Here is a 26588-nt window from a genome sequence, read left to right on the forward strand (position 1 = left end):
AAGAAGGTACCAATCCCCCAGAAGAACACAGCTCACAAGGGGACTAAAAGAATCTTAAGCTTGAGATTTCAGAGAAGCAATATCATTTCCCTTCCTTCTAACACACGTTCTCGCTCTGTTTTCCTTTCTCTATTTTCAGAGACACTTCCTTTCTGAGCTGCCCCCCAAGCTGGATCCAGGCGGAGGAGTACACTTGGCTTGCAGTGATGGCAATCTTTTTAGATAACAAATAGCGCGCTGTGAGCCACAGGTTCGCCCTCACTGGACCTGCGCCAGTGTGCGCATGCGCTAAACTGCTGCAGCGCCCCCTCTGGCACGAAGCGGGACTGCTCATACGTTGGTGTGTTGGGAGCCGGAAGATGCTCTGCTACCAGGTGGGCTCAGGCCAGAGGGAGCTGAGCTGGTTGCCCGGCTCCTCCTGCTGCGATCCCCACCTCCCGGGCTCCTCTGGGCCTGCTCATCAGTGAGCTTGAGCTTCTCATGCTCCTCTTTCAGGAAGAAGTCCACCAACAAGCTCTTCTCTTTCTTGATCTGGTCACTGATGTCGGTGGGGATGTCTGGGATCATCCAGTCCACAAGGACACTCAGGAACATCACGAGGTTCTGCAGAAAGCAAGGGAGAGGAGTCGAGTGGAGAGACCTGTGTGGTGCCATGGTTCTATGAGACTTTGGTGGACATTAGCAGCCTATTGTCCACACTCCTGGCCTGTCAGAAGCACTGTCCCCATCATGATGCAGGTGGTATGGGGCAGTGAGGAACACAGTCATGGGTTCTGTACTAATTCTGGTTCTGTGACTCACTGGCTGAGTGATCTCCAACAGTAAGGACACCTGCTCCTCAGTGTCCTAAATGATAAATGGTGTCCCACTGGAAAAATGGTAACACTCCAGGCAGCCCTACTATTGTGTGGATTAGTGGGTTAATACAAATCAGACATCTTCAAGGGTGCCTGGCACATGGTGAGGCTCCCCAAGTGATAGCTCTCGTTCTTTCTCTTCAGTGGGATGTGTAGTGCTCCCCTCCCCTCCTCAGAATGTCCTCAGACGTCCTGTTCTTGCTTCTTCATCATAAAGCCTTCAGGCGCGCCATGGTCCAGAACCTCCTAGGAAGTGACTGCTGTGGACTTCAGCTGTGACCGTTACTCATCTCATCCCTTCGGCCAGCTGTCTTTAACAACAGACATAGTATTCTGGCATTTACTTTGACCTCTGGTATCAGCCAAACCTGCCTACTATTCCCATTTAGCTTATTATGCCTCTATTCATTAAAGCCATTCTCACCACACTGACTGTCTAGGACCCCCTGCAAGTAGTTCTCTTTGAGCAGTTCTAAGCTTTTCTGCATGCTTGCATTAGGCTCCTTTCTTCTGGCTGCTGGGCCACATCCCTTCTTGTGGATACACAGGAAGGCAAAGATGTCCATCTCCTAGGAACAGTTTCTGTTTGCATAAATGTGACAGTGTCTGGCATGGCCCAATGTACGCCAGCTCTCTTTATTATCTGATTCTTTCTCTTCCCTTTCACAAAAATTTACCCAGCACACTCCTCCAGTCATTCTCTGGCTGCTGGTTACACACTTGTATGTCTTCTGTTCCCTGAGATACCAAGCAGTATCCAAGTCCTTGAATCTTACATGCTCCTAGGAGAAGGCTCAAGGAAAGACTTTGGGGACCAGCTGCCGCTTCCAGAGGCTTCCAGGCACCTTAGGTGCTGGAGACCTAACTCATCATATGTTCTTCCTCTATCCTCTGCAGTGTGAGTGGCCTGTGATATGTGACATATGGGAAAGTGAGGAGACTCTGCGGGTGGGGCCACAGGGGGATGTCTGAGCAAGTTTTCAAGTGTATCGCCCCATCTCTGCAGAGGAAGAATGGCTGTCTTCTTTAGGTGAAAGACTAGCCGATGGGCTTCTCCACTTCCTGGGCTGGGGTCTGGGGGGGTAGGATACTTTAGAGCCCCCCAGGGATCTGCCTTCAGGGAGTACAAAAGCCTGGGGGAGACGAAGAGAAAAGGATCTGGGCTTGTTCTCTGGCCCTGCTCGAAGACCGGCAGGACCCAAGTGGGAATTGGGGGCCCTGGACCTCAGAGAATCTCAGCGATGCAATTGGAGCTGTACCTATTGTCAAAGATAGGAATCACTGGGCTCGAGTTTACTATTCATTCCGAGATGGCTAGATGGCTCTGGGGGCCCTTCCCACCAGATGTCTCAGTGGCTGAACAACATTAACAAAGGAGGGTCCTAAGAGCTCAAGAAGAAAGATTCAGAACTTGAGCCCTATCTCAGCCTGCAGAGATGAGATGGGCTGTCTGTCTGCACAAGGGCTGAGACTCTGGTTTCAACTGCCCTTCCTGTTTTCCTTTCTTCATCTTAGATTTGAACAGAAAGCTGTCTCTCCCCTGCAACTTACTCCACATCTGTCCAGTAACATTACTCTCTGTTTTATTCTCTTTCAGTAAAGTCCATCCATTAAAAGAAACCCTCTTAGGAGTCTTCCTGCTTCACCCAGGGAATGGAACATGTGCCTTGTGTCACAGAATATAGCTGACCCTCCATGTCTGTAATTTCCCATCCTCAGATTCTACAATAAATGGATCAAATATATCAGAGAACAAAATGATATCTGTACTGAACATGTGCAGGCTCCTTTCTTGCCATTATTCCCTAATTAATATAATATAGCACTTATTTACATAGAATTTATATTGTAGTGGATATTACCAGTAATCTGGAGATGTTTTAAAGTGTACAGGAGGATATGCATAGACTATATGCAAGTACTACACCATTTAATGTAAGAGATTTGCATATCCTTAGATTTTGGTATCTGAGGGACTTGAAACTAGTACTCTGCGGATACCAAGAGACGAATGTACCATGAAAGCCTACAGCAGCCCAGATCCTAACTAGCTACTCCTTGTCTGAACAACTCACCTGGAAGATTATGACAAAAGCCAGTCGGGCAGACAGAACAGACCAGTACTGTTTGGAAAACTCATATGGGTTCGGTGCCCATGGTGGCTCTCGGTAATCCTTGAACCTGCCCCAAAAGAAATATGATGTTAAGATCAGGTGAAGACAGAGGAATCAGTGGGACTTCTTTGGGTTTCTCAAGGGTTCAAACATCAGGCAAGCTCTTGACTCTCAGACTCAAGAAGTAGAGGAAAGAAGAGGAAATCTTTGGCCCAACCAACAAATACCTCACAGAATAAAAGGATCAAAATCCAAAAAATATAAGGTCTGCCTGGAAATGCTTCTTCCTTGTCTCTCTCCCCAATATCAGCCCCCCAAACTTCTCTGATATCAGGAATCTAGAGATCATGAGAGTAACCCATTCTGGTAGGACCATCTTGGTTCTCCATTTGTCTGCAGACTCTCAGAGGGTAAGGAGAACCACAGCCACCCATCTACTGCTCTGCAGCAGCCTGCGGGCTCCATAAACCTGCAGATACTGCAAGTTATCCCGGTCTTCTCCAGAGCCAGATGCTTTGGCATTCTGACCACCAGAGGTGCTGGCCTGACTTTCTGACCGCATTGTTGAACTGATCCAGATTCTGACTGCACTGTTGAACTGACCCAAGCTGAAGGCTGGGTAAATCGGGGGTGAAAGCAGTCCTGTTTTATTAACCTTCATGATCTTCATGATCTATCCACATGATTTAAAGAACAAAATGTCAGTGCCTCACACGAGCCTGTGCCTCTCTCTCCAGGCCCAAAGAGAAGCCTTGGGATTTTGCTCGTTGGTCAGTTCACACCTCTTCTGGAATGACTCATGTTAAAACTAGTTCAATTTCTCAGATTCATTTTTCTAAGCCTAGAAAAATGAGAAGGGTTGGTATCAGAGCTGTGCCCCCTTGTACAATTATCTCCTGCATGGAAGTCAACAAATCTTTGATGCTCGATAAAAGCAAAACAAGCCTCAGGCTGGAGGCAGAGCTGGGTGACATCAAACCATTAAGCAGTATGCATATGTCTGCTGATGAAGGCAGGCAGGGACACTGTCCAGAGGGGGACCAGGGAGGGAACCTACCATAATCGAAACATGGATTATGTGCTGATTCCCCTGAGAAGGGCTATTTTGGACATTTCTCCTTTTATTCTTAGGATCACACACTCAGGCAGGCGCTGTTATCCCACATAACACAGGAGGACCCAGAGACTCAGAGACATTTAGGTTCTTGGCCAGAAAGAAGATTAGGCAAAGTAAGATGGTGACTCTGGCTGAATTCACAAAACACCTTGCTGACAGCAGTTTGGGAGCTTTTTGGTCCCCTTCTCTGCACTGAAAGAACCTGCTGCCACAAAAATTCTAAATAAAATCATGGTGGCTTCCAGCTTTTATATAGAGATGAGGGGAGATGAGAGAAGAGGAAAAAAAAATGAGAGAGTCCCAATGATAGGAAATGGCACAGCAATAGACTCAGAAAGACCCAAACTTAGTGGTAGATACTCATCCTTCAACTAGCACTTGGCAAGAGGCCAGGGGCCTCCTACTCTGGGCCCAACTCCCCCTCTCCCAACAGCTGATCACAGCTGCTGCAGGCTTGGTTTGACATCCGGGTGAAAAGCGAAGCTGACTGCAGCCCAGCAGAGCACCATGAGATTAATCATATCCCTCCGTGGCTGGGGACAGAATCACCGCCAGCTCCAGATTATCCTTGCTAAGGGTGGGGGAGGGGGTTTGTGGCCAAATGAGTGAGGACATCCATGGGTGGGAAAACACTCAGACTCACCTATTCTCCTGTTCCAGCAAGAATGCCATGGCAAAAGACAGTTGATTGCACTCCTCTGGAAACTTCCAGCGAGGTAACACACCACACACACACACACACACACACACACACTCCTTACCACAGGGACATCCCTCCCCAGGTTCAGCCCAATCCCTCTGGCTGCAATGAAAGTCCATTTCTTTCCTTTTCTAGCTCCATCTATGAAGGAACAGCTGCTCACTGACCTTGGTATGAGAGCCATTGCTTATCCCGCTTTTTTCCAGTCTGAAAAGAATCCATAAATAATCTAATTCTGGTTCCACCTCTGCTACTCACTTACCACAGCTTTTGGAAATGTCACTTTGCCCTCCCTAAGTGTCCAAAACATGTTTTGAATCTAACAGGCACATCCATCTAATCAATGCTCTGGGGAAAGATTAACACAAAGATCTGTCCAGAAAGCTCTCCTTGAAAATACCTCTATGCAGATAAGCCAGGGACAGTTCTGAAAGGTTCTAAAGGGAAAACTGTATCACAGAAAGGAATAGTGAGCTATTTTAATGAATTTTGCATCTGTTCACATTTTTCTTTCCAAACCTAGTTTTTAAAAACTATGACATATAGTAAGAAATATATTTTGCTGTACATATGTATTATTGAAATAAAAATTACACAAAACACTTATCCTTGCTGTACTCAAGGCACTATTATTTTATGCTGTGTTATGCTATGCTACGCCATCTTCTCCTATCCTATCCTACCCCATCCTTTAAATGTTGTTTGTGATCCATTAAAATGATTTCATAATCCACTAATGAACCATGATTCATCATTTGAAAGGCCCTGATTCCAGTTAGTATCCACCAACCAAATGAATAACTGGTTGTTTACATGCCAACCAAAGTTCAGATTTCATCATTTTCAAAAATTTCATCTTAAGAATAGGCTAATCAAATGTTTTCACTAAGTAGCTAGAAAACACTAATTAAACGGAGATAATTAGCTTTAAGAATAGAAACATTCACAGAAGACAGGTGGCTAATGAACTTAATTGTTTCCCCTGCTTTGATGATGGTCTGTGCTGTTTGTTTGGTTTCTAAGCCCAGCGTGTATGTATGTGCTTGAGCCAGTAGATGAGGGTGCGCATGCTTCTTCCAGAGCTTTAGTTGTGTGTTTTTGCTATAGGTGGCATCTTGAGTGGCACCCAAGTATTAAAGACCTGGTCCCCAGAGTGATGTTGTTAGGAGATGAAGCCTGGTTGGAAGTCTTTAGGTCCTTAGAGATGTGTCTTTGAAGAGGACTGTGGAACCCCCGTCCCTCCTTTCTTTTCTGTCTTGATTCATGGCCACTGAGCGAGCAGTTTAATTGTGTCACACCCTCCTGTCATGATGCGCTGCCTCACCAAAGCCCTGAAGCAATGACGTCAAGAAATAACGGACCGAATCTCCAAACTGTGAGCCAAAATACACCTTTTCTTTTCATCAGTTGATTATCTCAGGTAGTTGGGATAGTTACAGAAAAATAGTAACTTATAGCTAATGTTCATCATACCCAGTGTTCTCATATATAAAATGGGCCCATACCTTCTAACTCAGAGTTGTTATGAAGAAAAAGTATCACAGTAAAGAATTCAGGACACTGTCTGGCACATAAGAACTCAGTCAATAAAGGCTGAATGTCTCATATCTGACATGCCTAGGACAGAGGTATTTCAGATTTTAGACTTTTGGAATATTGATATGTACATAATGAGATAGTTGGGGATAGAGCCCAAGTTAAACACAACACTTATTGATACACATCTTATTCATCTCATACATATGGCCTGAAGATAACTTTATGCTATATTTTTAATAAATTTGTGTATGAAAAAGGTTTCATGGTGTGGAATTTTCAGTCTGTGACATCATGTCAGTCCTGAACTAGTTTCAGAGTTCAGAGCATTTCAGACTTTGGATTAGGAATGTGTTATGGTTTATGTCTGTGTGTCCCCTCCAAAGCCTCATGTGACCATGGGGCAGGCTATTAGAGTTGAATGATTGTGGGTGTGAGAGCTACACCCGCCCTGGGGTGGATAGTTTGCATATGTAAGGGAGAGGAAGAAGCTGCTTGAGGGCATTCCTCCTCCGCCATTCCTCCCCCATTCCACCCTGGTGGGTGGTGGTTGTTTAGCTGTGTGCTGCCGCCCTGAGATGCAGCTCTCTGCAGTGTGCCACTCTGCCTTATAATCCTGCCAAGTACAGATTAAAACTTCCACGAACTGTAAGCGAAATAAACCTTTCCTTCCTTAATTTTGGGCGTCAGGTATTTTGTCCCAGCAGCGAGAAAAAAGTAACCAAGAGAGAATGCTAACCTGTAGCAGCTATTATTTCTTTTTTTTACTGAAGGCAACCTATGAGACACATTTCTGTTAAAAGAGGACAGAGCATCCAGACTGTTCCCACTGGCTTCCCAGGAGGATTTCTGAGCACTCAAGTACTAGACATGCCCAGCGAATATGGGTCCAAAGGACTCAGTCACCCACACAGCTGCTGGGGCGTCTCTCAGAACTACACTCTGGTAAACGGCACAAAAGAGGCAAGACACACACTGATGCAGGAGGCCCTGAGACCTGGTAAGCAGAACTCTCTGTGGTCTATTCCCATCAACAACTCAAAGGCCCTCCAACATCAGATCTGTTCCCCTGGCCGAGGAAGCCTAGGACCCGGCCACAGCCCCCAGTGAATCTCTTCATCAGGTTAGCTTCCTGTATTTATGGCTATGACCCCAAAGAGAAAGAAATTTAACCTTAGGGATAGACTTTGGGGGATATTCCTAGATCTCACCTGGACCATTCCAGTCCTTTATTTTCTTTGAGTTTTAACCTAATTGTGAGAGTTCTCTCTGAGGCTTCTAAGAGAGACTTTCAATGATGAGACAAGTAGAGTGTCTGAAACCCAAGTGTAAGCCTAGAGTAGCTATGTGTCTTGTTAACTGACAGATGGTAAGGAAGTCATTCTACATCTCTGACTTTTCACTTGCCAGTCCATACAATGGAACCAACATAATGGACATCATAGTGCTGACTACATACAAGGTGCATGCCTGGACCCTCTCACCCTGTGAGTAAAGGAATACGTGTGTGCGCCCGCGCACACACTGAATGATAAAGGAAAACACAGGGAGAATTTAATACATGCATAAGTCCTCTCATTCCCATGAATAAAGGAATCTGTGTACATGTGTGTATGAACATTGAATGTTAAAGGAAGACAGTTTAATGAGGCAATATTTGTGAATGTGCTTTCTGAAGTCTTTCATGGAAAATGATACAATGATTTCTCCTGGGAGATAACAACTAGGGTAGAGACTGAGAAGAAAGCCCTTTCTCTACCATTTTAGAGAATGAATAATATATATAAACATATGTATATATATATATATCTCACAGAACACTGTTGTAATAAAGATGGTCATTATTTTAAAAGATTAGCAACAATATTCAGTTGACTCAAATACATTTTTATACTGAGTTTCTAAGAGCAAAACTGTAGTGTTAACTAGGACAGACTCCCATATAATAAGCAAAACTGGTACAAAAGCCAACATTATATTTTAGACTTAAAATTTTATGAATATTATTCTAACTTTGTGAAAAATCATATTGAGTTGAATTTAGACAGTACCTAAATAAATGTTTCATGTTAATTCAAACTATATTTCATCATTATAAAACAAGCCCAAGAAAAATTCTTTAAAGATTCTGCAAGTTCATATTATGTTAATGCATTAAAAGATTGGGGAAAACTTCACACATCCACAACACCCTGGTTACTATTGGGAAGATGCCTAGGAATGGCCGGGGTTAGGGTGGGGGCAGGACAGAGTTGGAGTGGCTATCTGTAATGTTTAGAAATTTTATAGATTTCTTTTGTCTTTTTGAGACAGGGTCTTGCTACACAGTTCAAGCTGGCCTTGAGCTCACTTTGTAGCCCAGGTTGGTCTCGAATTCACAGTGATCCTCCTGCCTCAGCCTCCCAAGCGCTGAAATTACAGGCGTGCACCACCACACCCGGTGAATTTTTATAGATAGAGAATAATATATTACATGGCTTTTTAAATTCTTCAAGTAGAAAAAACTCGAGATTCATTATTCAAAATTCCTTAATTTTACAGATGGGGAAACTGAGGTACAGAGAGGAAAGAGAGACTCATACCTGAGATGCCCTCTTTCCTCACCAAACCCTCATCTGCAGAATGACCAGACTGTGGCATCTCCCACAATTCATTAGAAAGCAAAATCACCACAAGAAAGGAGGGCACTGATCAATACTATGGAGCTGTTCACCAACCGTCAGCATGGCTTTTCTTTTTAAACAAAGTATTAGGTGTATAATGAATCAGTCATTCCTTGTCTTTCTCAACTCCAAACAGTGGTGTGTAGGAAAGTTTTTAAATAGCCCCAAGTGAAATGAATGTCATATTTATGCTAAATACAACAATGTACGATATTTTTACACCATCCAAGCTACTTCAAACTGCTTCCTGAAATTGGCCTTCAGCAAAGGAAAACAGTGCAGGCAATTAGAGGCTAATGAGACCCACTTCAATCCAGTGGTTAGTAAAGATGACGAAAGCCAGCACCTGGAAAAGTTAACGCCTCTGGTGTCAGCTAGGAACAGGTGGGAGGAAGCGTGGGCTGGAGGGAAAGTGGCCTCTTCAAAGCCTTTTCACAGCACCTTGGGGTAGGGAAGCACTTAGGCTTTGCAGAGAACCTGGTAGGAACCAACTGGGGATGTTGCATTTGGATGCTCGACTCCTCCAAACAGGTTGACTATGCCCATGTAGGCTCTGGACCTAGCTCTAGGACCAGATCCCTATCCAGACGCTGCCCTGGTGAGCTCTCTGGCTGCTCCCTGCTTAGCCAAAAGACCAGCCACTATCCATCCTCCAGGAAGTAGTGGCCTTTTGACCCTGTCGAATGGTCACTAACCATGCCTGCAGCTTGACATTATGGGACTGTTGATGGAGTAGTTCTGCTGTAGCAGTCCAATAGCTGAGGCAAACATTGCTCCAAAAATACTGAAAATGCATCTCAAAATCTCAAATGGGCAGCTGGAGACTTGTCCTAACTTTCTATTTTTAAGATACCTCTATCCTGGCAAGGCTGGGGTTGGAGCACGAGACCTCAGTTTTATTTGGCTGCATTTATCTCCAGAGGTCACTAAGAGCTAAGAATAAGAAGGGTCATTGAGTTCCCAACACTATTTGCCAGAAAATCAGGGGAAATTTCATTTCCCACCGTGGAAGCAATTGTAAAAAACACTGGCTCTGAGGCTAGCTACGGGGTTGTCACTGATTCTCACAGTATTGCTCTAAAGTCCCTCCTCTGTTCTCTCTCTCTCTCATGCACTTGCTTTCTCTCCCTCACCTCTTTCTTTCCCTCTCCTTCTCTTGTGAGTAGAACCCACATGAGATAGAGATTTCTATCAACAATTCTTACTGATCAAGAAATGTAGCCCCCCAAGTACACCTATTTGATATATTATCTGGGTCATGTGCCGATCCCATCCTCCAGACATCTGATTAAACTTTAGAGTAAGGCATCTCCCTAATTTCAGTGTAACCCAATAGCCTTCACATTGTAGTCACATGGAAAGTATGCATGATCTCATCACTGCTTTCTTAACTCTTCTCATTGGGACCTCCTTCCCCAAGAGATTCCGTACACCTCAGATATGACCAACATATTCTCTTTGATCTGACTTCCATTCTTCCTTCCTACTCCAGCCCTTCTCCTTGGAAGGCAGTGCTCTCGCCTTGGACCTCATTTGCCACCAAACACCCTTTGTCCCCCTCATCCACCATCCCCCTCCCCACAAGCTCACCAGCCAGTCATCAATATGACTCAGCCATACAGAAGCAGAGTTCCAACAAGAGGATCCCTGTGGCCATTCGTGCACTCCTCATTCCTTTAAGTTCTCATCCCTTGAAACTCCCCCTGGATACTCACACCTGGGATTGGTACAATACCCTCCTGTTTAGGAACTTCACAGCTTTCTGCCAATATCCAATTGCCAATTATTAAAGCCGTATTTTAACTGCTTGCTCACCTATTCATCTCTTTCCTCTAGATTTTTGGAGGAGGGTACTCTGTCCTGTTCTGTGTGATACAACCAACACTGAACCTGCAGTGGGATCTCAGTAACATTTGCATAAGGAACCTGTAATTCTCACTAGTATTGAGAGTCAAGGAAATGATGAATTCTCCAAAAGCAGTTTGAGTTTGATCTTAGGATGATCTACATTCTGCTGATAAATTTTCTTGGCAGAAACCTAGAATTAAAGTACACTTCCTATCTGTATACTCACTGATAATCTGCCATTTTTTTACGGGTGGTAGACAATCCATGATCCCATCTACTTGCATGGAAACAATGGAGAGAAGACTAACAGAGCTTCACAGCTGGCTGGAAAGTCCAGTGGGAGATACAAGTCCGACCTGACTCACATTTATTATACCGCCTGGGGTCCTGGGCATTTGCTTTAGCTGAGTAGTATTTGTGTATACCTTGGATTCTCACCATAACTGATAAAGTCATATCATGGTGAGAAGTGCTATTGAAAATGCAGTCAACATGGAATGAGCCACAGATCGGTAATACAGAAAGGTTGGATTTGGATGAACCAAATTATTGAATGAAGCTTTGTCTTAAATTAGACCTACACTCAACTTTTAATATGAGGCCATTAAAGTTCCGTTTTGTCCAAGCCAGTTTAACACACTGATCTGGTAAACATACTTAGAAGTGCTATTGGGAGATCGGTTGGCCAGAAGCAAGGTCAGAGACTGGTGCTCTCTACAGCAGACATATGCTTCTAGACCAAGTAAAGAAACAACTAGTGTCAGGCCTGCTTCTCTGCGATGCTGGTATTGTGTCTGCTACTCACAGAAGCAGAAGGCACGCTCTTGGAGTGATGTGAATTTCAGTGAGGGATCTCTCATTGGAAACTTCTACAGTCTTAAAGAACTCTGATTTCTACATCTCGGTTTGTTTTCTTAGCATGAGGAGTTGCAGCTTGATGATTTCTGTGATCATTTCTGCTTATAAAAGTGTCTTATTCGGGAATAAGAAGGAGGGAGTAGGGGTAAGGGCAGGTCCTGGGGAGGATGAATATGAGCAGAATAGTTATACACACTGAAACCCTCCAAAATATGAAATAAGAGTGTCAAGGGAGTGATGGAAGTGGTGGTGAAAATGATCAAGCTATGTTATATGCATATAGGAATCTACTAAAATAAACCCCACTAATAAATAAGAAAAGAATGATGCTGTAACTCTCATTTTTCAATGCCTGTTGTTTAGGAAAAATCTGTAGAGTAGCCTCCTGGTCCTATGGGAGCAGACTCAGATACTTCTGGGAAGGCATTCCACAGACCCTCTGTACTGTGGAATGAGGGCTTTGGGTCTCCAGAACCAAACACAGCACCATGGCCAGTCAGACAGCAGGGGTCCCCAGCAATCCGCAGCCTAATAGAATACCTACCTACAATATGACCAGATGTTAAAAAAAAAAAAAAACCTGAAGCATCTAGGCTGATATAAATAAATGGATAAATTTATTCATCTATTCTTGGTCTGGTCTCTGATTTTTCATCTTCTTTTGGTTGTCTAGGGTCAAACCCTGAAGTTACTGGTCCTAAGACCAGGATTCCCTCCTAGCTCTGTACCCTCATAGATTTGTACATCACAGATTGGTGACACCTGAGTTGGGAAGACAACATCATTTTCTCTTGCTCAGTCTCAAATTATTGAATCTGAACATAGGCTACCGTCTTACAGTGGCTGACCTTGGGTACCAAGCAACCCAGGTGGAAAAGCACAACAGACACATATAACAGGTTATCACTGCTATAAACACAAAGAAAATCACCACTTCTATAATGGGGACATTGGCAGATTTTACATAAGATGTTATCAAGGGTGGTCTGAGAAAGCCTTATATTGGTGCCACACTATCTTCCCTGTGTTTTTGTTATTATTGTAGTTATACTGTTTTTTTTGTAATATAGGACATAAGACATTTGACCGAGGTCTTTAAGGACTATCATTTAACCAGGGTACAAAAAGTTTAAATAAGCCCCCCTCCTTGTCTTTATTTGCCCTTCTGGGGTAATAATGAGGAGTTTTCTGTTTTTGGTTTCAGAGATCTTCATGCGATTATACTGCCTACCTCTTTCTAGATTTCTGTCTAAGCATGTCTAGGAGTTAGACTCTCCCTTAGATTTTCTGCTGTCACTTTAATGCCACATGATTGAAGTCAAATTCATTATATACCATATGTGCCACAGGATTAGATTCTCTTAGCATTTCCATCATCCTTCTCAATGAAACTACAATTTCCCAATTGCCAACTTCAGCCCTGATTCTGGAGTTTTCCTTCTCTTAGCCTCTCCACTATACCTCCTGTCTCCAACTTTGCAGTACCTCATACTACCTAGCTCATGTCTTCCCTTTCTCTTAATTCTTCCCATCACCCTGGTCTATGCCCAGAATTGTTCATGTCTTATACAGCAGTCCAGCTGCTCTCCCTGAGTTCTCCAAACTCCAATTCATCTCCCTCTTTGAGATCAGATCAGTTTTCCTAAATCACCCTTTATCTTCCCATTCCTTGCTGCTAAAAGAGCCAATATCTTGCTATTGTAGCCCATTAAAATTCCCATCAAATTTTGAAGCTTCCCATTCTGTACTCCATCCTAACCAAAAATCTACAACATTTAGCCTTATACTATTTTAGGAGTCTGCACATATATTTTATTTCCTATATTCTTCATCATAACTAGCTCCCAAGTATTCTTTGTGCTAACCACAGCCTGGCCCCTACATGTTTATCTAACACCCCAAATTCTTCCTCACCACCATGCCTTGGCCCATGGTGGACTCTTCTCACTTTCTGTCCCTTGATTCCTGGAAGCCCCTCCAGGAAGCATCCCCTTTCTATTCTAGGCCCCAATAATCGTCCCCTCCTCTGAACATCCTCAGTGCTCAGGTCCATATTATATAAGGTTCCACATGCTTGCTACTAACCTGATATTTCTTATCCCTTTTAAGGAGGGCAAAGCTACATAGTTCCTGGTCTGTTCCACAGTGTGCACCATAAGGCACTAAGTAAATATTTGTTGACTCTTTCAAACTGATTTATAACAACTGGCAGGGAGGAGCAAGAGAAGGAGAATGATGTAATTCCAGGTCATCTACATAATTATTTTATTCTACCGATCCCAGTCCTCTGTGACCCTTCTTTTCCAGATTACTTACCTGCAGAACTGAACCTCCTGGTCAAACTGTGAGTTTTCAGGCTGTGTCCCCTCCTTCAGCTGGCTGACATTGAAGAAGGAGAGGGTATGGTTCACAAAGCCATGCAGAGTCCCATTGTGGCTATAGGAGTACTGGTACACGAGGCGTGGGATAAAGTCAGAGGTAACAGCAATGACGAAAGCCTAAGGGACAGAAATACAAGCACTGAAGAGTAATCAGGATTGATGGGGCCACCTGACCAAAGGTCTAAATACACTTGGGCTTTCTAGCAAGAGGTGCTGCTGTGGTTCACAGAAGCACATGCAGCATGACTGCCTGGCCTTTCCTTCTGTGATCTGTGTGAATAAATCCACCAGATGGTGCCTGTCAAGGGAAGGAATTGCAATGAGTACAGCAAAGGATGCTAAGCCACCCTGGGCCACTGGGTACCAAAGCACTAATCTACATTTAAGCTACTTGAATGGACACCGTGGTTGGCCAAGCCAAATCAGAGTGGAAGGTATCCTAGGAGAATCACCTGTTGTGACAAGAAGGTTATGCAGGGCAGGAAGTTAAACAGCTATGATGGACATCTGCGCTGGGGGAACACCAGAAGACCAGGAGTATGAGTGCATGGTTCCCTCAACTTGATCATTATTTCTCAAGACATTGTAGCATGTCATATAATAGAAATTATTCTTTTATCCATTTTACTTAGGAAAAGTGAGACCTAGAGGAAAAAGGAGGAAATCCTGCTCTGTGGAGCCATACATACTCCACACAGCATCTGGCATATCTAAGTGCTCTATAAATGTCCATGGAGCAAACAAAACGGCCAGTGAGTGATTGCATGCTTGAAGGTGAAGGTGCTTTCTACAAAGAAAATCTTAAATCTTTTTGGCAGGTGTTTATACTGTAGTCTGCACCCACAATTAAAGACCCTTAAAATGTAGCTTAGATACTGTTTTCTAAATGTATATGCAAGTGCGGCTAGCCATGACCATATTTGAGAATGAATAACACATGTATAATATTCATGGCTACAACTTGCTGAGCACTTGTTTATGTCCTTTACATCCCATTTAATTTCCGTAATGATTCTGTTTGCTGAGTGCTATTCTTACGTCCCATTTCACAGATAAGTAAACAAGTCTCAGAGGACAGGGAGGTCAAACCCTGTGCCATTCTGTACTGGTGATAGAAAGTGGCTAGTTCAAAGGGCCTCTTGTCTAATGAACACGAATGAGAGTAATGTGTGTTCCAAATTTCACTTTTTTTCCTAAGCTTAAGGCGTGTGCTTCCTATGCCAAAACCTTCCAAACACAGGGACTGATTTTCTCTGCTTCTCTTCAGACTTCTCCAATCAGTTTCTGTGTTCTTATCAGGGAACCAGGCCAGATCAAGAATTAATGTTTCCCTCTCAAAGGAATCTGGGATGTGGCTTTCTTGATGTGCACCAAACTGATTGATATTTTCTTGAGAAGTGGGACAGGAGGCCCTGCTGTCCAGAACAAAAACAAAGGGGCTGTTGGCTGGGGCCCAGCAAGATCTCCTCTGCAACATGGTCATGTCTGGCAGGGCAGGTGAGGTCACACAAGGAGAAACAGCTATGTCCATGTCCTGTCCTAACCTACACTGTGCCACACTCCATGGGGATAATTAAGACTTTACATCGACAACTTGGAGGAACAGTAATTAGGAACTGCAGTCCGGGCAATACTCCAGGTATTATTTAACTCAGGAGTAGAGAAAGAAAGGAAAGAGATGGACAGATATGTAGAATTCTTTCCTCATTATTCTTGGCTCTGAAGAAAGATCTGATTTTTGACTATTAAGGCCAAGACATGCATTCTGATGGATAATTACCTCTCTTTCATTGAACTCTTAGGGAAATTTAAAAAAAAACTTGCACAGCCCTGGGGACCACAGGATGAGCTACAAGGCAGGCAGGCACCATTAACTAGGGGGAAATCTTACAAAGTTGCAAATGGAAAACGCTGAGAGGTAACAAAGGCTGGTTTCCTGCTTTGAAGAGCTCAACTCCAAGGAAAGCACCTCCCACAGAGCCAGGCTGTCCTGAATGGAAGTACTTACGTTGATGATAACAGAGAACTTGCCGATTCCGGAGAGAATGTCAAACCAAATTCCTATAAAACAGAAAAAGGGTATCAGACTCACCCCTACCCTCAAGGCAGAGATGACAAGCCTGTAGCTTGGGGTGATGTTCTGCAGACAAGTTACCAGGGCAGGTTGGCTGAGTCCCCAGGAGTGGGTTTGTCTGGAAAGGCTTTGGTCCCCCCGTCTGCAAGTTAGGGGGACAACTGGGGATGGATAAGGTGGCGTCCAAAGGTTCCAGCATCTGAGGATGTGAGGATGAGAAACTCAAAGGGGCAAAGAGACCAGGGTTTTTCAAGTCCTCTGGATTCCTGCTCAGGTTGAGGACAGTGGGAGGAGCCACCTACAGGGCAGGATATGGGTCTATGGCCTCTAAGTGGGTGACGTACCAATATCTTTGGTTCTCACAGCGTCCGGACGTCTCAGCTCTGTGACAAACTTTTTTGCATCTAGCCGTACTTCAATGACATTGTTGAGGAGGGCAAACACAGGTGCCAGAGGGAAGGAGGCCACAAAAAGGGTGACAAAACCAAACTGGATAACTGGGAGAAAAAACAGTACCAAAGGTGTCATCACAAGGAGGAAGCAGGCACTGGATTAAGACTGCCTTGTGCTGTGCCCCTAAATCTCTCATACCCAGGTCCTGTTTTCCTCCAGCACCCGTCCTTAGACTTTTCCTTCTCAATACCTTCAACCATCAGCACCTGCTGTCACTTGGGAAAAAAGCTCTGGATTGAGCACAGTAAGGAGCCATGTGAGAAGGAAAGATCTTGACTCTTTCCTTTCCAGAGTCCTTTATCTCATCATTAATTCTATTCATCTACTAAGAGATTGGCAAACTTACTCAGCAAAGGGCCAGTAAATGGGTGTTTTAGGATTTGTGGGCTGCATAGAATTATGACAACAACTCACCTCTGGTAGAGGAAAAGCAACCCAAGACAGCATATAAACAGGTGGGCTTGGCAGTATTCCAATAAAACTTTATTTACAAAAGCAGTAAACAAAGCAGGCAAGATTTGACCCTCAGGCCAGAGTCTGCCAATGCTTGATGAAACTTTAAAAACACATTTCCCAAACTTGGACTCTTCTTTTCATAACCATAGTCACTGCCTTTGTTTAGAAAGTGTATTCATTCATCACAAATTTATTGGGCATTCACTAAATGGCAGGCATTGTGCCAAGTATTTAAGAAGGCCAAGGTCTGGTCCTGCCTTCCAGGAGTTGGTTTAGAGCAGGGAGATAAATAGGCACAAAGATGTACAACTGGGTTTTCCGTTTTTGTTTTTAAATGTGTTCTGAGAGACAGAAAATGTGCCAAAGACAGAGAAAAACCAAAGGAGGCAGAACGCCTCCTTTTGGGGACTAAGGAAAGCTTTATAGGGAGTACCTAAGCACTGTCTGCCAAGATTGGCCTGTGGCATCCAGGAAAACTGAATCTCAGAGAGTGTGACAGGCTGCAGAAGCAACAGGAGCCAAGGTGTGTGGCAGCCTGTGCTGGTCAGACGGCTGGAAGATGCAGGTCCCTCTCCTGACCCAGGCCTTTGCTACAGCCTCCCAATTGATGTCCCTATGACCAGTTTTCGCAGGCTTCCAGCAAGTAGATCAAGCTACGTGACCCTGCTACCCACCTACTAGTCACGGTTGGTCTGGCCAATGGGGATGGGAGAGGTGAAGAAATCAAAAACAAGCTCTGGGAGCCAGTTCCAAATGCAGACTTTACCACATCTTTTACATGGTACTTTGCAGAGGAATTCACTTTGGAGACAGGGGGTAGGGTTAAGGGCAGAGTGGGTGAAGGCAGATCGAATAAACAAAGAAAACAAAACAGATGTTGGATCAGTTGTGTAAAACCTATAAAATGCATGTCTGTCTTTAAGTACATATATGGGTGTATCGTTATTTATGAAGTTCAAAGTTGATTTTCTTGATGCTAATGAGCTCAGCTCAACAGAGCAAGTGTTCTTATCATAGGTGACTTCCTCCACCGTAACTGTGTAAGCACTGCAGAGCTCCAGGAAGGACTTGGCAAGGAGTCTGGTGGGGAGGGAAAGGGGCAGTTTCCTCCTGAGTGATTGCAAATGCACACAGCACCCCCTCACCACATTCAGGCACATGACACCACAACAACCTCCCTGGATTATAGTGGAAGTGGGATTTCCACTCCTTCTCCTTCATAAGAACTCCAGGGGCAAAGAGGAAACGCTGTCCTCTAGAGGCGCTCTCACTGTTTGCTTTTTTACCTTCACAAACTCTCCAGACACAACTCTGTCTCCCTTCTATATCAACAAGTCATCCTCCCGTGATGGCTTGATGATCTCTAACAGTTCCCATCAACTGTTCTGATCCCATAAACAAAGGTCACATCTCTTTCCCCTGCCACTGGAGTCCATACGGTTAGTGCTGGACAACCCTGGGACAGTGGGTACAGCCAAAGCATGTGATGCTGAGCCTGCAGTGGGACAGCACTCCTGTCCCCTCCACTGCTGTTATTTCAGGGTACCCCATCCCAAGAAAAGCTACTTTTTGCAGATGTCCCCTTGCTATAAGATATCCTAAGCATTTGCAGGGTTTAGTCCAAAGAAGCAGAAACGAGAAGGCTTTGTTTTAATTTGGGGAAGAAAAAGTATACATAAAACCATAACCCTCTAGCATGCAAGCGCCAAACCTAAGACTTGCTCTATCCAGTCAAAGCCGTCTGTCAGATGCAAGCCCTTTGGGGTCACTGCCGAGGACACAATGATGCCGGCCTTCACCAACACCCAGATTTGTTTCTAAAAACAGCAAACCTGCCTTAGGATAAGAGCAACACCGGAAATCCTCAGTGCACTGACTAATAGAAGCCAGCTTGGCCTGACCAAGAACAGATTAAACCTGGCCAAGCCAATTAGGGAGGAATCTATAAGTTGATTTTCAGCTAAATCTTTACAAAGCCTGCTATAAAGTGCTCCAGAAATGCTGAGTTGGAAACACAAAGCCTGGAAATACTTCTGGGCAGAAAATCCCTTGGTTTTCTCTCCTTACATGCCAGCAGCCAAGAGCCTTTGAAAATAACCACTGGTCCTACACTTCCTTATGCAGGAGACAGCTAAAATCGTGAGCGACTACCTGGGCTTAGGTTAAAATAACAAGGAAGAGTGGACTAAACAAAACAAGACAGCATCCAGCAAGGACATTCCAGGGCAATCTGCTCTGAGAAGTAAAACAGTAGAGTAGACAGAATAGAATGGGCCGGCCAGCACTGGCGGAAAAGATCTTCATGGAACAAATCTCTGACTTCCCACTCATTTACTTAGAATCCTTCAAAGAAAATACCCACCCTTCTGTTTTACACACACACACACACACACACACACACACACACACTCAAAGCCCCAACCCTAGGCCTGGCATTCAAGGCCCTTTCTGATGTGACCATAACTTCTTTCCCCAGGCTCACTTCCTCTCCCATATTTTGTGCATGCTCAGAGCTAACATTTAGCTGGAACGTTAGAGGTCAACTCTGCTTGCTTTCCAACTATTTCAAACCATCTGCACATTTCTGAGCCTTTCTATCCACCACTATTCTCTGTAACTTCCTTATCATCTGTTCTGCTGAGTGAATTACTACTCATCTTCTAGGTTCAAGTCAAACTTAACCTTCCCTCTGAGACTCACCTCTACCCCCACCCTCCACCAGCTCACTCAGGTGGTCTTGGAGGCAGTGCTCCTTTCCTCTTCCTTCCCATATTGCCTTGCACATACCACTGTTTATTTGACCTAATAGAGGATAAATCCCTTGAAACCAGGGAACATGCCTGACTTTTGAGTTCTCATGATCTTCTGCGGTGCCTGTCACATCACAGTTTTCTTATGATATGATATTGCTTAATATGAAGTTTTCACCAGCTATGAAACACACAGCTACACACACACACAGAGCAAACTAGAATAAATTAACTAAGCACACTGCACCTAACCCGGGTGCAGAGGGATGGAGACACAGAGATTACTACCTGGACATGATGGTTCTCATTGCTGTGATCTCTACAGAGCACTGTGAAGAAATCTGGAGCAAAAACATTCAATTCTAATGCAAATGATCACAGTACAGCTTTACAAAGAAATTCTATAGTTTAGTAAAAGCAACACAATCTCATCACAGGGGTTGAAAGTAGAACTTTAGAACCCTCCCTTTTGGAGCCACACACGAGCAAGGCCAGAGAATCACCAGGCCCTTCCCCAGTCACTCAGGGAGTTTTGGAGGAGATCTGCTAAGAGCAGCCCATGTATAGAAACCTTATGGAGAATCAGCACTATCAGCTTCATCAGCCCGTACTTCAGAAGCATGCTCTGTGAGCCCCTTCTTCTAAGGGGAAGGAAAGGCAGCTGTGCTCTGTGCTGAGGGCATCTGGCACAAAAAGAAGTGCAATGTTGAGGGACCATTTAGACAGGACAGTGCAAAGAAAGGGCTGCCTCCTCAGCCCCAGTCTCTGCTGCTTAGGAAAACAGCAGAAGGCTTAACAAAAATATGAGTTCTCAATATCCACTGCCCACTACTCATTCATTCATTTATTCATCATTCAACAAGCATTCACTGAGCCTGTCCTACACATTGCACTCCACAAAGATGAGTGGTACTGTTTGAATCTGTCCCTCAGAGTTCATGTGCTGGAATCATAACCCCCAGTGCAACAGTGCCAAGGCACTTGTGAGAGCTCCCTGGGGCAAGAGGACCTCTCCCTCCTGAGTTAACACTTTGGTCACAGAGTGGCTTAGCTGCTGGGAGACAGCGCTCATTGGAAATGCAAGTTTGGCCCCTGTCTCTTGGGCTTTCTTGCTGTTGCACCTTCCACCATGGATGATGCAGCACAAAGCCCCAGAGCCACGCTCTTGGACTTCCCAGCCTCAGAACCATAGCCAAATAAACTTTTATTGTTTATAAATTACCCAATCTCAGCTATTCTGTTATAGCAACATAAAACAGACTAAGACAAATAGACTACTGTGTTATCCTTCCAAGAGGCTGGAGTGTGCACTGGGGCAGACAGACGTGTAAACAAACCCTGACAATATCCTGCCTGCAATTAGAACAATCATGGCAGTGCTCATGGGTGCTGCAGAGTGCTGGGAAGGAAGGACTTGCTCACACAACAGATGTCTGGAGGCCTGCAGAATTCATAATCATGGTCTTGACCTGAGGAACACATAAAGGAGATACATGAAATTTGCTATGTGGTTGGTAGTTAAGATCTTTCCTGCAGCACTGATCCAAATTCATAAACTACTTAGGAAATAAAAGCAGCAAGAGGAATTCCTTGTCCCTGGGCCTAGAGTCACCTGGGTTGAGCTCCATTTAGAAATCCCAAGAACTTTTAACAAGAAAGGACAGGTTTGCAGCCCTCAGCCCCAGAGTTAAGTGTTTACAGTATGAAAATTAAATCAACCCTGGAACACATCAGCAAGGTGCATTTGGCTCTGACTACTTCGGATTTCTTTGTATTTAAAGGAGGCTCAGTCACCACTTCTGCCCCAGCCCTACACCAGGAGGGAGCACTGGGTGGGTAAGATGCACATTTACTCCACTTCCTGCAGACAGCCGGGAGACTCCACCAGCGTTTATTGCATGAACAAAGTATGAACTGCTATTCTCCTTCCTGCTTACTTCCTCCTCCTGCAGGACAGGGCATAAAGGCCAGTTGCTCATTCGCCCTTCCTAGTACCTACACAGCCCCGGGGGACTGTGGGAGGCAGTCAGGGAAGTAGAGGGTGGTGAAACCAGTCCTAATTGGGAGGGAGGCTTCCCTGCAACAAAATACCTCCAGGACTTTCGTTTGCTTTTTCCCTTCCCTTCTACCTCTCCGCAAAAGGCTATGAAAAGGTCAACAAAATAAAAATGCAACTAGGTTTATGGAATTTTACCTAAAAAATAAAGAGCACAGAAAAAAAGGCAAAATAAATGTGCAAACTCTGGGAATCCATAATGGAGCTATAGTGGGGGCCAAAGTGCACTCTGAGCTTCCTGGTGGTTACAGCAGGAAGAGACATGGGAAAGGGATACAGTTCCTTTAAGTTTTAACATGAAAGAGTGCCTCTTCCATTCCATCCTTCATTTACTCACTGCTCCAGCACCAAGAAGCATCTGTATACCAGCAGGCTTTCCTAGGATTCCAAGGGGTGTAGCATCCACAGAGAGTGGTGCTTTGCTCTTCAGTAATGAGCAGAGAGACCCCAAGTACAGATCTTGCCAAGCAGTGCAATGAGACCCAGGACTCACCCTTCTTCCCCGAGTGTTTGCACCATTTTGAGAAGGTGGCAGGTACCTAATTGCTGGGGTGGGGGAGCAGAGATGGGGACAGGACAATGGCTCAGTGAGAATAAACAGGATGGCTCTGGGAAAGGCATTTCCTCCTTCTCTGAGTCACACACTGGAGTTCTATGTGGCAGAGCATGTGGACTTCAGAGTTGGTGGCTTATGGATATTCTAGACCATCTCATCACTTCCATCCAGCCTTTGTGGAAAATTTGGAAATAGTCCCTACCACTCACCGCTCATGGCCAAGGAACAGCAGAGTGGAAAGGAACTTGAGTATCAGTCCCTTCTGCTTGCTTGCTTGCTTGCTTGCTTTTTCTTCCTTTTTCTCTCTCTCTTCCTTTGTCTCTCACTTTCTTTCTTTCTTTCTTTCTTTCTTTCTTTCTTTCTTTCTTTCTTTCTTTCTTTCTTTCCTCCTTTCCTTCCTTCCTTCCTTCCTTCTTTCTTTTTTTACAGTACTGGGGATTGAACCCAGGGCTTTTGTATTAGCTACATCCTCAGCTCTTTTTACTTGAAGACAGGATCTTGCTAAGTTGCAGTGTTATCCTGGCTGGTCTCGAATTTGCAATCTTCTTGCCTTCACCTCCTACAATGTTGGGATTGCATTCTGCTCCTTCTTAACAAGGGGCCACTTCCAGCTTATCATTTCCAGGCTGGGGAAATGAATTTTCCCCCCACCGAGCCAGATCTCTGATTGTCCTTTATTCTCTGTCTTATTTCTAAGTCACTGATACTCTGGGTAGTTATTATAAGGCAGGAGCTGTTGACTAGTTCTTGGGATGTTTTACTTGAACCTCCTAGAAAGTTTTGTAAGCTCATCAGTTTATGTTACCATAGGACACTTGCTCTTTGCAGGACAGCATTCCCTGCTACTCACACTCCAGAATAAAGAGTCCTTTCACCTTGAGGGCTGGAGTACAGTGTCCCAACTACATCAGGACAGCTTTGATGAAAGCTGTCATTTCTTGAGTCTCCTTGTCATTTTGACCTCAAAATCATTTTTTCATTTTTTAAAAAAAAATCATCCTTTTAAGCTATGTTGAGGTATAAGCAATATCACTGATAATTGTACATATTTACCTTTTGATGAGTTTGATGATTTGGGAGGGGATGAGGCAGGGTCTCACTATGTAGCCCAGGCTGGCCTCAAACTTGAAGTGATCCTCCTGCCTCAGCTTTCCTAGTGCTGGGATTATAGGCCTGCACCACCATACCTGGTGACCTTTTAATGATTTTAAACAGCCATATATATTTTCATACCATCACTACAATCAAAATACTAAACTTACCCTCCCTCCAAAAGTTTCCCTATGGACTTCATGTTTTATTTTGTTTTTATGGTGAGAATACTTAGCACGAAGCTTATACTTTAAACATATTTTAAAGTACACAAGTTGAGTGTGGTGGCACACACCTATAATTCCAGCACTCAGGAGGCTGAGGCAGGAGGATTACTGTGAGTTCAAGGCCAGCCTGAGCTACATAATTGAGTAAGGCCAGTCTGAACTATATAGCAAGACCCTGTCTCAAAAAAGACCCCAAAATAAAAAAAAAAAAAAACATAAAAAATAAAGTACACCACACTATATTGTTACCATAAGTACTAAGTACATACGTGGTATATATATCTTCAGAACTTATCCATCTTATCATTGAGACTGAATGAGTATAAAGATTTTTCCTTGATTTCTGCTCTCCTTAAGAGAGTTACTGAGTTTTCTACATCAGTCTTAGTTTTGTTTATTCTTTTATTTTTAGCGTATGTTTGCAATATATAACTGTAGTTATCTCAGCAAATTAGTACATATACATATCACATTTCTGTGTGCCTCATCCTTCTTCAGCCAATATTTATGGAGTACCTACTGTATACAAGACCCTATGACTAAATGCTGTGAATCTTGCTCTTGGCATGGTTTGCTCAGTTTAGTGAATATTAAGAACATAGACAATTTCTCAATGCATAGCTTGGAAAGCCATGTACGGGTAGAGGGCTTAGAAAACAACCAGTGGAATTAAGTCTCCATGGATTAGTAGCTTAGAGATGTCTCCCTAGGTGGATTCTCTTCCCTGCCCTTCCCTAACTCTTCTGAAGTCTTGAGACACATCTCAGAGGACAACTGGGGGAAGAGCTTGGTGGTCTCTAAAACCCGAGGACATTTGGCAATCATGGGCTGGAAGCAAGAGGAGAATGAGCAACTCTACTGCAGGGACAGATCCAGTAAGTGGGTCACCAAAAGTGGTGTGCTCTTCGGGTATAAAAAACTGACAATCATGTCACTTACTTATCTAGATAAAATGGTGATAAAGCTATCAAGAGATTCACTTGGAACTTGTCTCTAAACTCTTACAAGATTAAATTTGGCCCTACACTTTTTTGCTATTCTCTTCTGTTAAAAAAGTGGAACTGCTGCAAGTGACCAAAGAGTTTAGCCCATAGCTCTTAAAGCAACTGAGGAGTGTCTCCTCTTTGGGCTCTGAGGAGAACCCCACTGCTGGGTGGTGAGGGGGCCTAAGCAATGGAGCTTTGAAGCACCATTTTGCGTCAGGACAGTGATGACTGATGTGGAGCCTGCTTCTAGCCAGTTTCTTGCTCTCCTCAGAAGTGGGGGATGGGAGGCCTCCCTTAAAATCCTTCTCCAAAGCTCTTCAGGAAAAGGGTTTGATATTGGAGATTCCCTCGAAAGCTCTACTGCTCCCCTCACAGGTTTTTCCAGACTAATCCCTCACTCTCAGGTTTCTCTTTGTCTGGAGCCAGCCACTGGGGCCCATAGTGACTGCTACCCAGGCCTCCCTCAGCCTCCTTTCCAGCCTGCTACCAAAGGCTGCTCTCACCTCCTGCCCTCCCCCAGGCTGACCTGGGCCTGGGCACTGGTTCCAGCTCAATTTAGAAAAATGTAAATACATCTCGCCTGCTGCCTCCGTCTGCTGATGACCTGCCCACCATTAGGACTGACAGACTCAGAATGGGCTCAGCATACTTCCTGCCTGCATGGGTGGTCCCAGGATCAGGGGGAAGGAAGCTGACAGCTGAGAGCAGGGCAGGGATCACCGTGTCAGGCACACCAGAGGGAGTGGGCAGCTTTGGTTTCACTGCTTTCGGGGCTTTTTTGTTGTTGTTCAAACCCAAGACAAGGGCCACTGGGAGCTGGGGAAGCAGAACCCTCACTCCTCACCATCACTTCCCCAGGCCCATGTTTCTAAGGTTCTGATCAAATTCTTTCCTGAAATAGTCCCAGAAAGGGGCTCCAACCTCAGTTCTACTAGACGAGTTACTGGGAGGACGCTGGCGATCCACATTAGCCCTGGTGGGCTTCAACATGTGTCATTTAGCTGCTGTGCATGAGCTTGGATGCTATAAGCGATCCTGGGGTCACCTGACCCCCACAGGCTAAGACCCCTTACTCTTCGCAGTGCGGAACCATCATACGCACCCCGCTTGGATTTGTGCATTTGGGAACCTCCTTTGCTCTGTCCCTCAAAACAACTAGGAATCTGAGAAAGCAAGGACAATATTGACTCTGTTTCAGGTCCTGGGACTCACTGTACAATCAGTTTTGCACACAGATGAAGGAAGTTTCTGTAGGGTCAAGCAGGGAAGAGAGGCCCAGTGAGAGGACATGGCTGAGGCCACACTGCTAGACAGAGGCAGAGCTGATTCCCACCCAAGTTTCAGCTGATACTCTGGAAGCCTGGGGAGGAGAGATACTGTTCACTCTGCTCCACAAGTAGACATGTGCAAAGATACTGTCACGTGGAGTGACAGGTGGGAAAGGATTTTTACTTTAGGGATAAGAGAAATTAGAAGTAGTGAAACAGTGACTATCACTAAGACTTATCCACTACCCACAGGGACAGCAGAAACTGTCACCTCCAATGAGGTTGTGATATCTGCTGTGGGCTTCAGCCTTCTCTCTCACGGAGCTGTTTCCCAGAGCTGCCATCCAGGAGCAGCATGGATGGGTTCACATTACACCTTCTCTTGTTTCCTGGCTTACTGGGGGAGAGAGGGAGGAGAGCAGAATGGCCCGGTGTGGGGGAGGGGTGGAAGAAGGAAGGGAAGGAAGGAGACAGAGGGCAAAGGAGGAGGAGGAGGCAGAGAAAGAGAAACTAGGGTAACCATACTGTCTCGATAATCCACTCAGTGGATTATCAGCCCATAAATAAATGAAAAGCTGTGCGGTATTGCTACAAAG

The 26588-nt window shown here is 44.6% G+C and overlaps 1 protein-coding gene across 1 annotated transcript in view; it reads right to left on the bottom strand.

Annotated features, from left to right (window-relative positions):
- Window positions 1-316: 316 nt before the first annotated feature.
- Window positions 317-26588, bottom strand: part of Ano2 (anoctamin 2, calcium activated chloride channel) — a 316981-nt gene continuing 290709 nt past the window's right edge. Inside the window, exons 20-24 of the mRNA XM_013511280.1 lie at window positions 16493-16645; window positions 16083-16135; window positions 14010-14191; window positions 2933-3038; window positions 317-603 (exon numbers count right to left, since the gene is read on the bottom strand). Coding sequence (XP_013366734.1) covers window positions 331-603; window positions 2933-3038; window positions 14010-14191; window positions 16083-16135; window positions 16493-16645 — 767 coding nt within the window. The 3' untranslated portion in view covers window positions 317-330. The remainder of the gene's footprint in view (window positions 604-2932; window positions 3039-14009; window positions 14192-16082; window positions 16136-16492; window positions 16646-26588) is intronic.

The sequence above is a fragment of the Chinchilla lanigera genome, unplaced genomic scaffold, assembly GCF_000276665.1.
Source record: "Chinchilla lanigera isolate Chin_1 unplaced genomic scaffold, ChiLan1.0 scaffold00012, whole genome shotgun sequence".
NCBI classification, from domain to species: domain Eukaryota; kingdom Metazoa; phylum Chordata; class Mammalia; order Rodentia; family Chinchillidae; genus Chinchilla; species Chinchilla lanigera.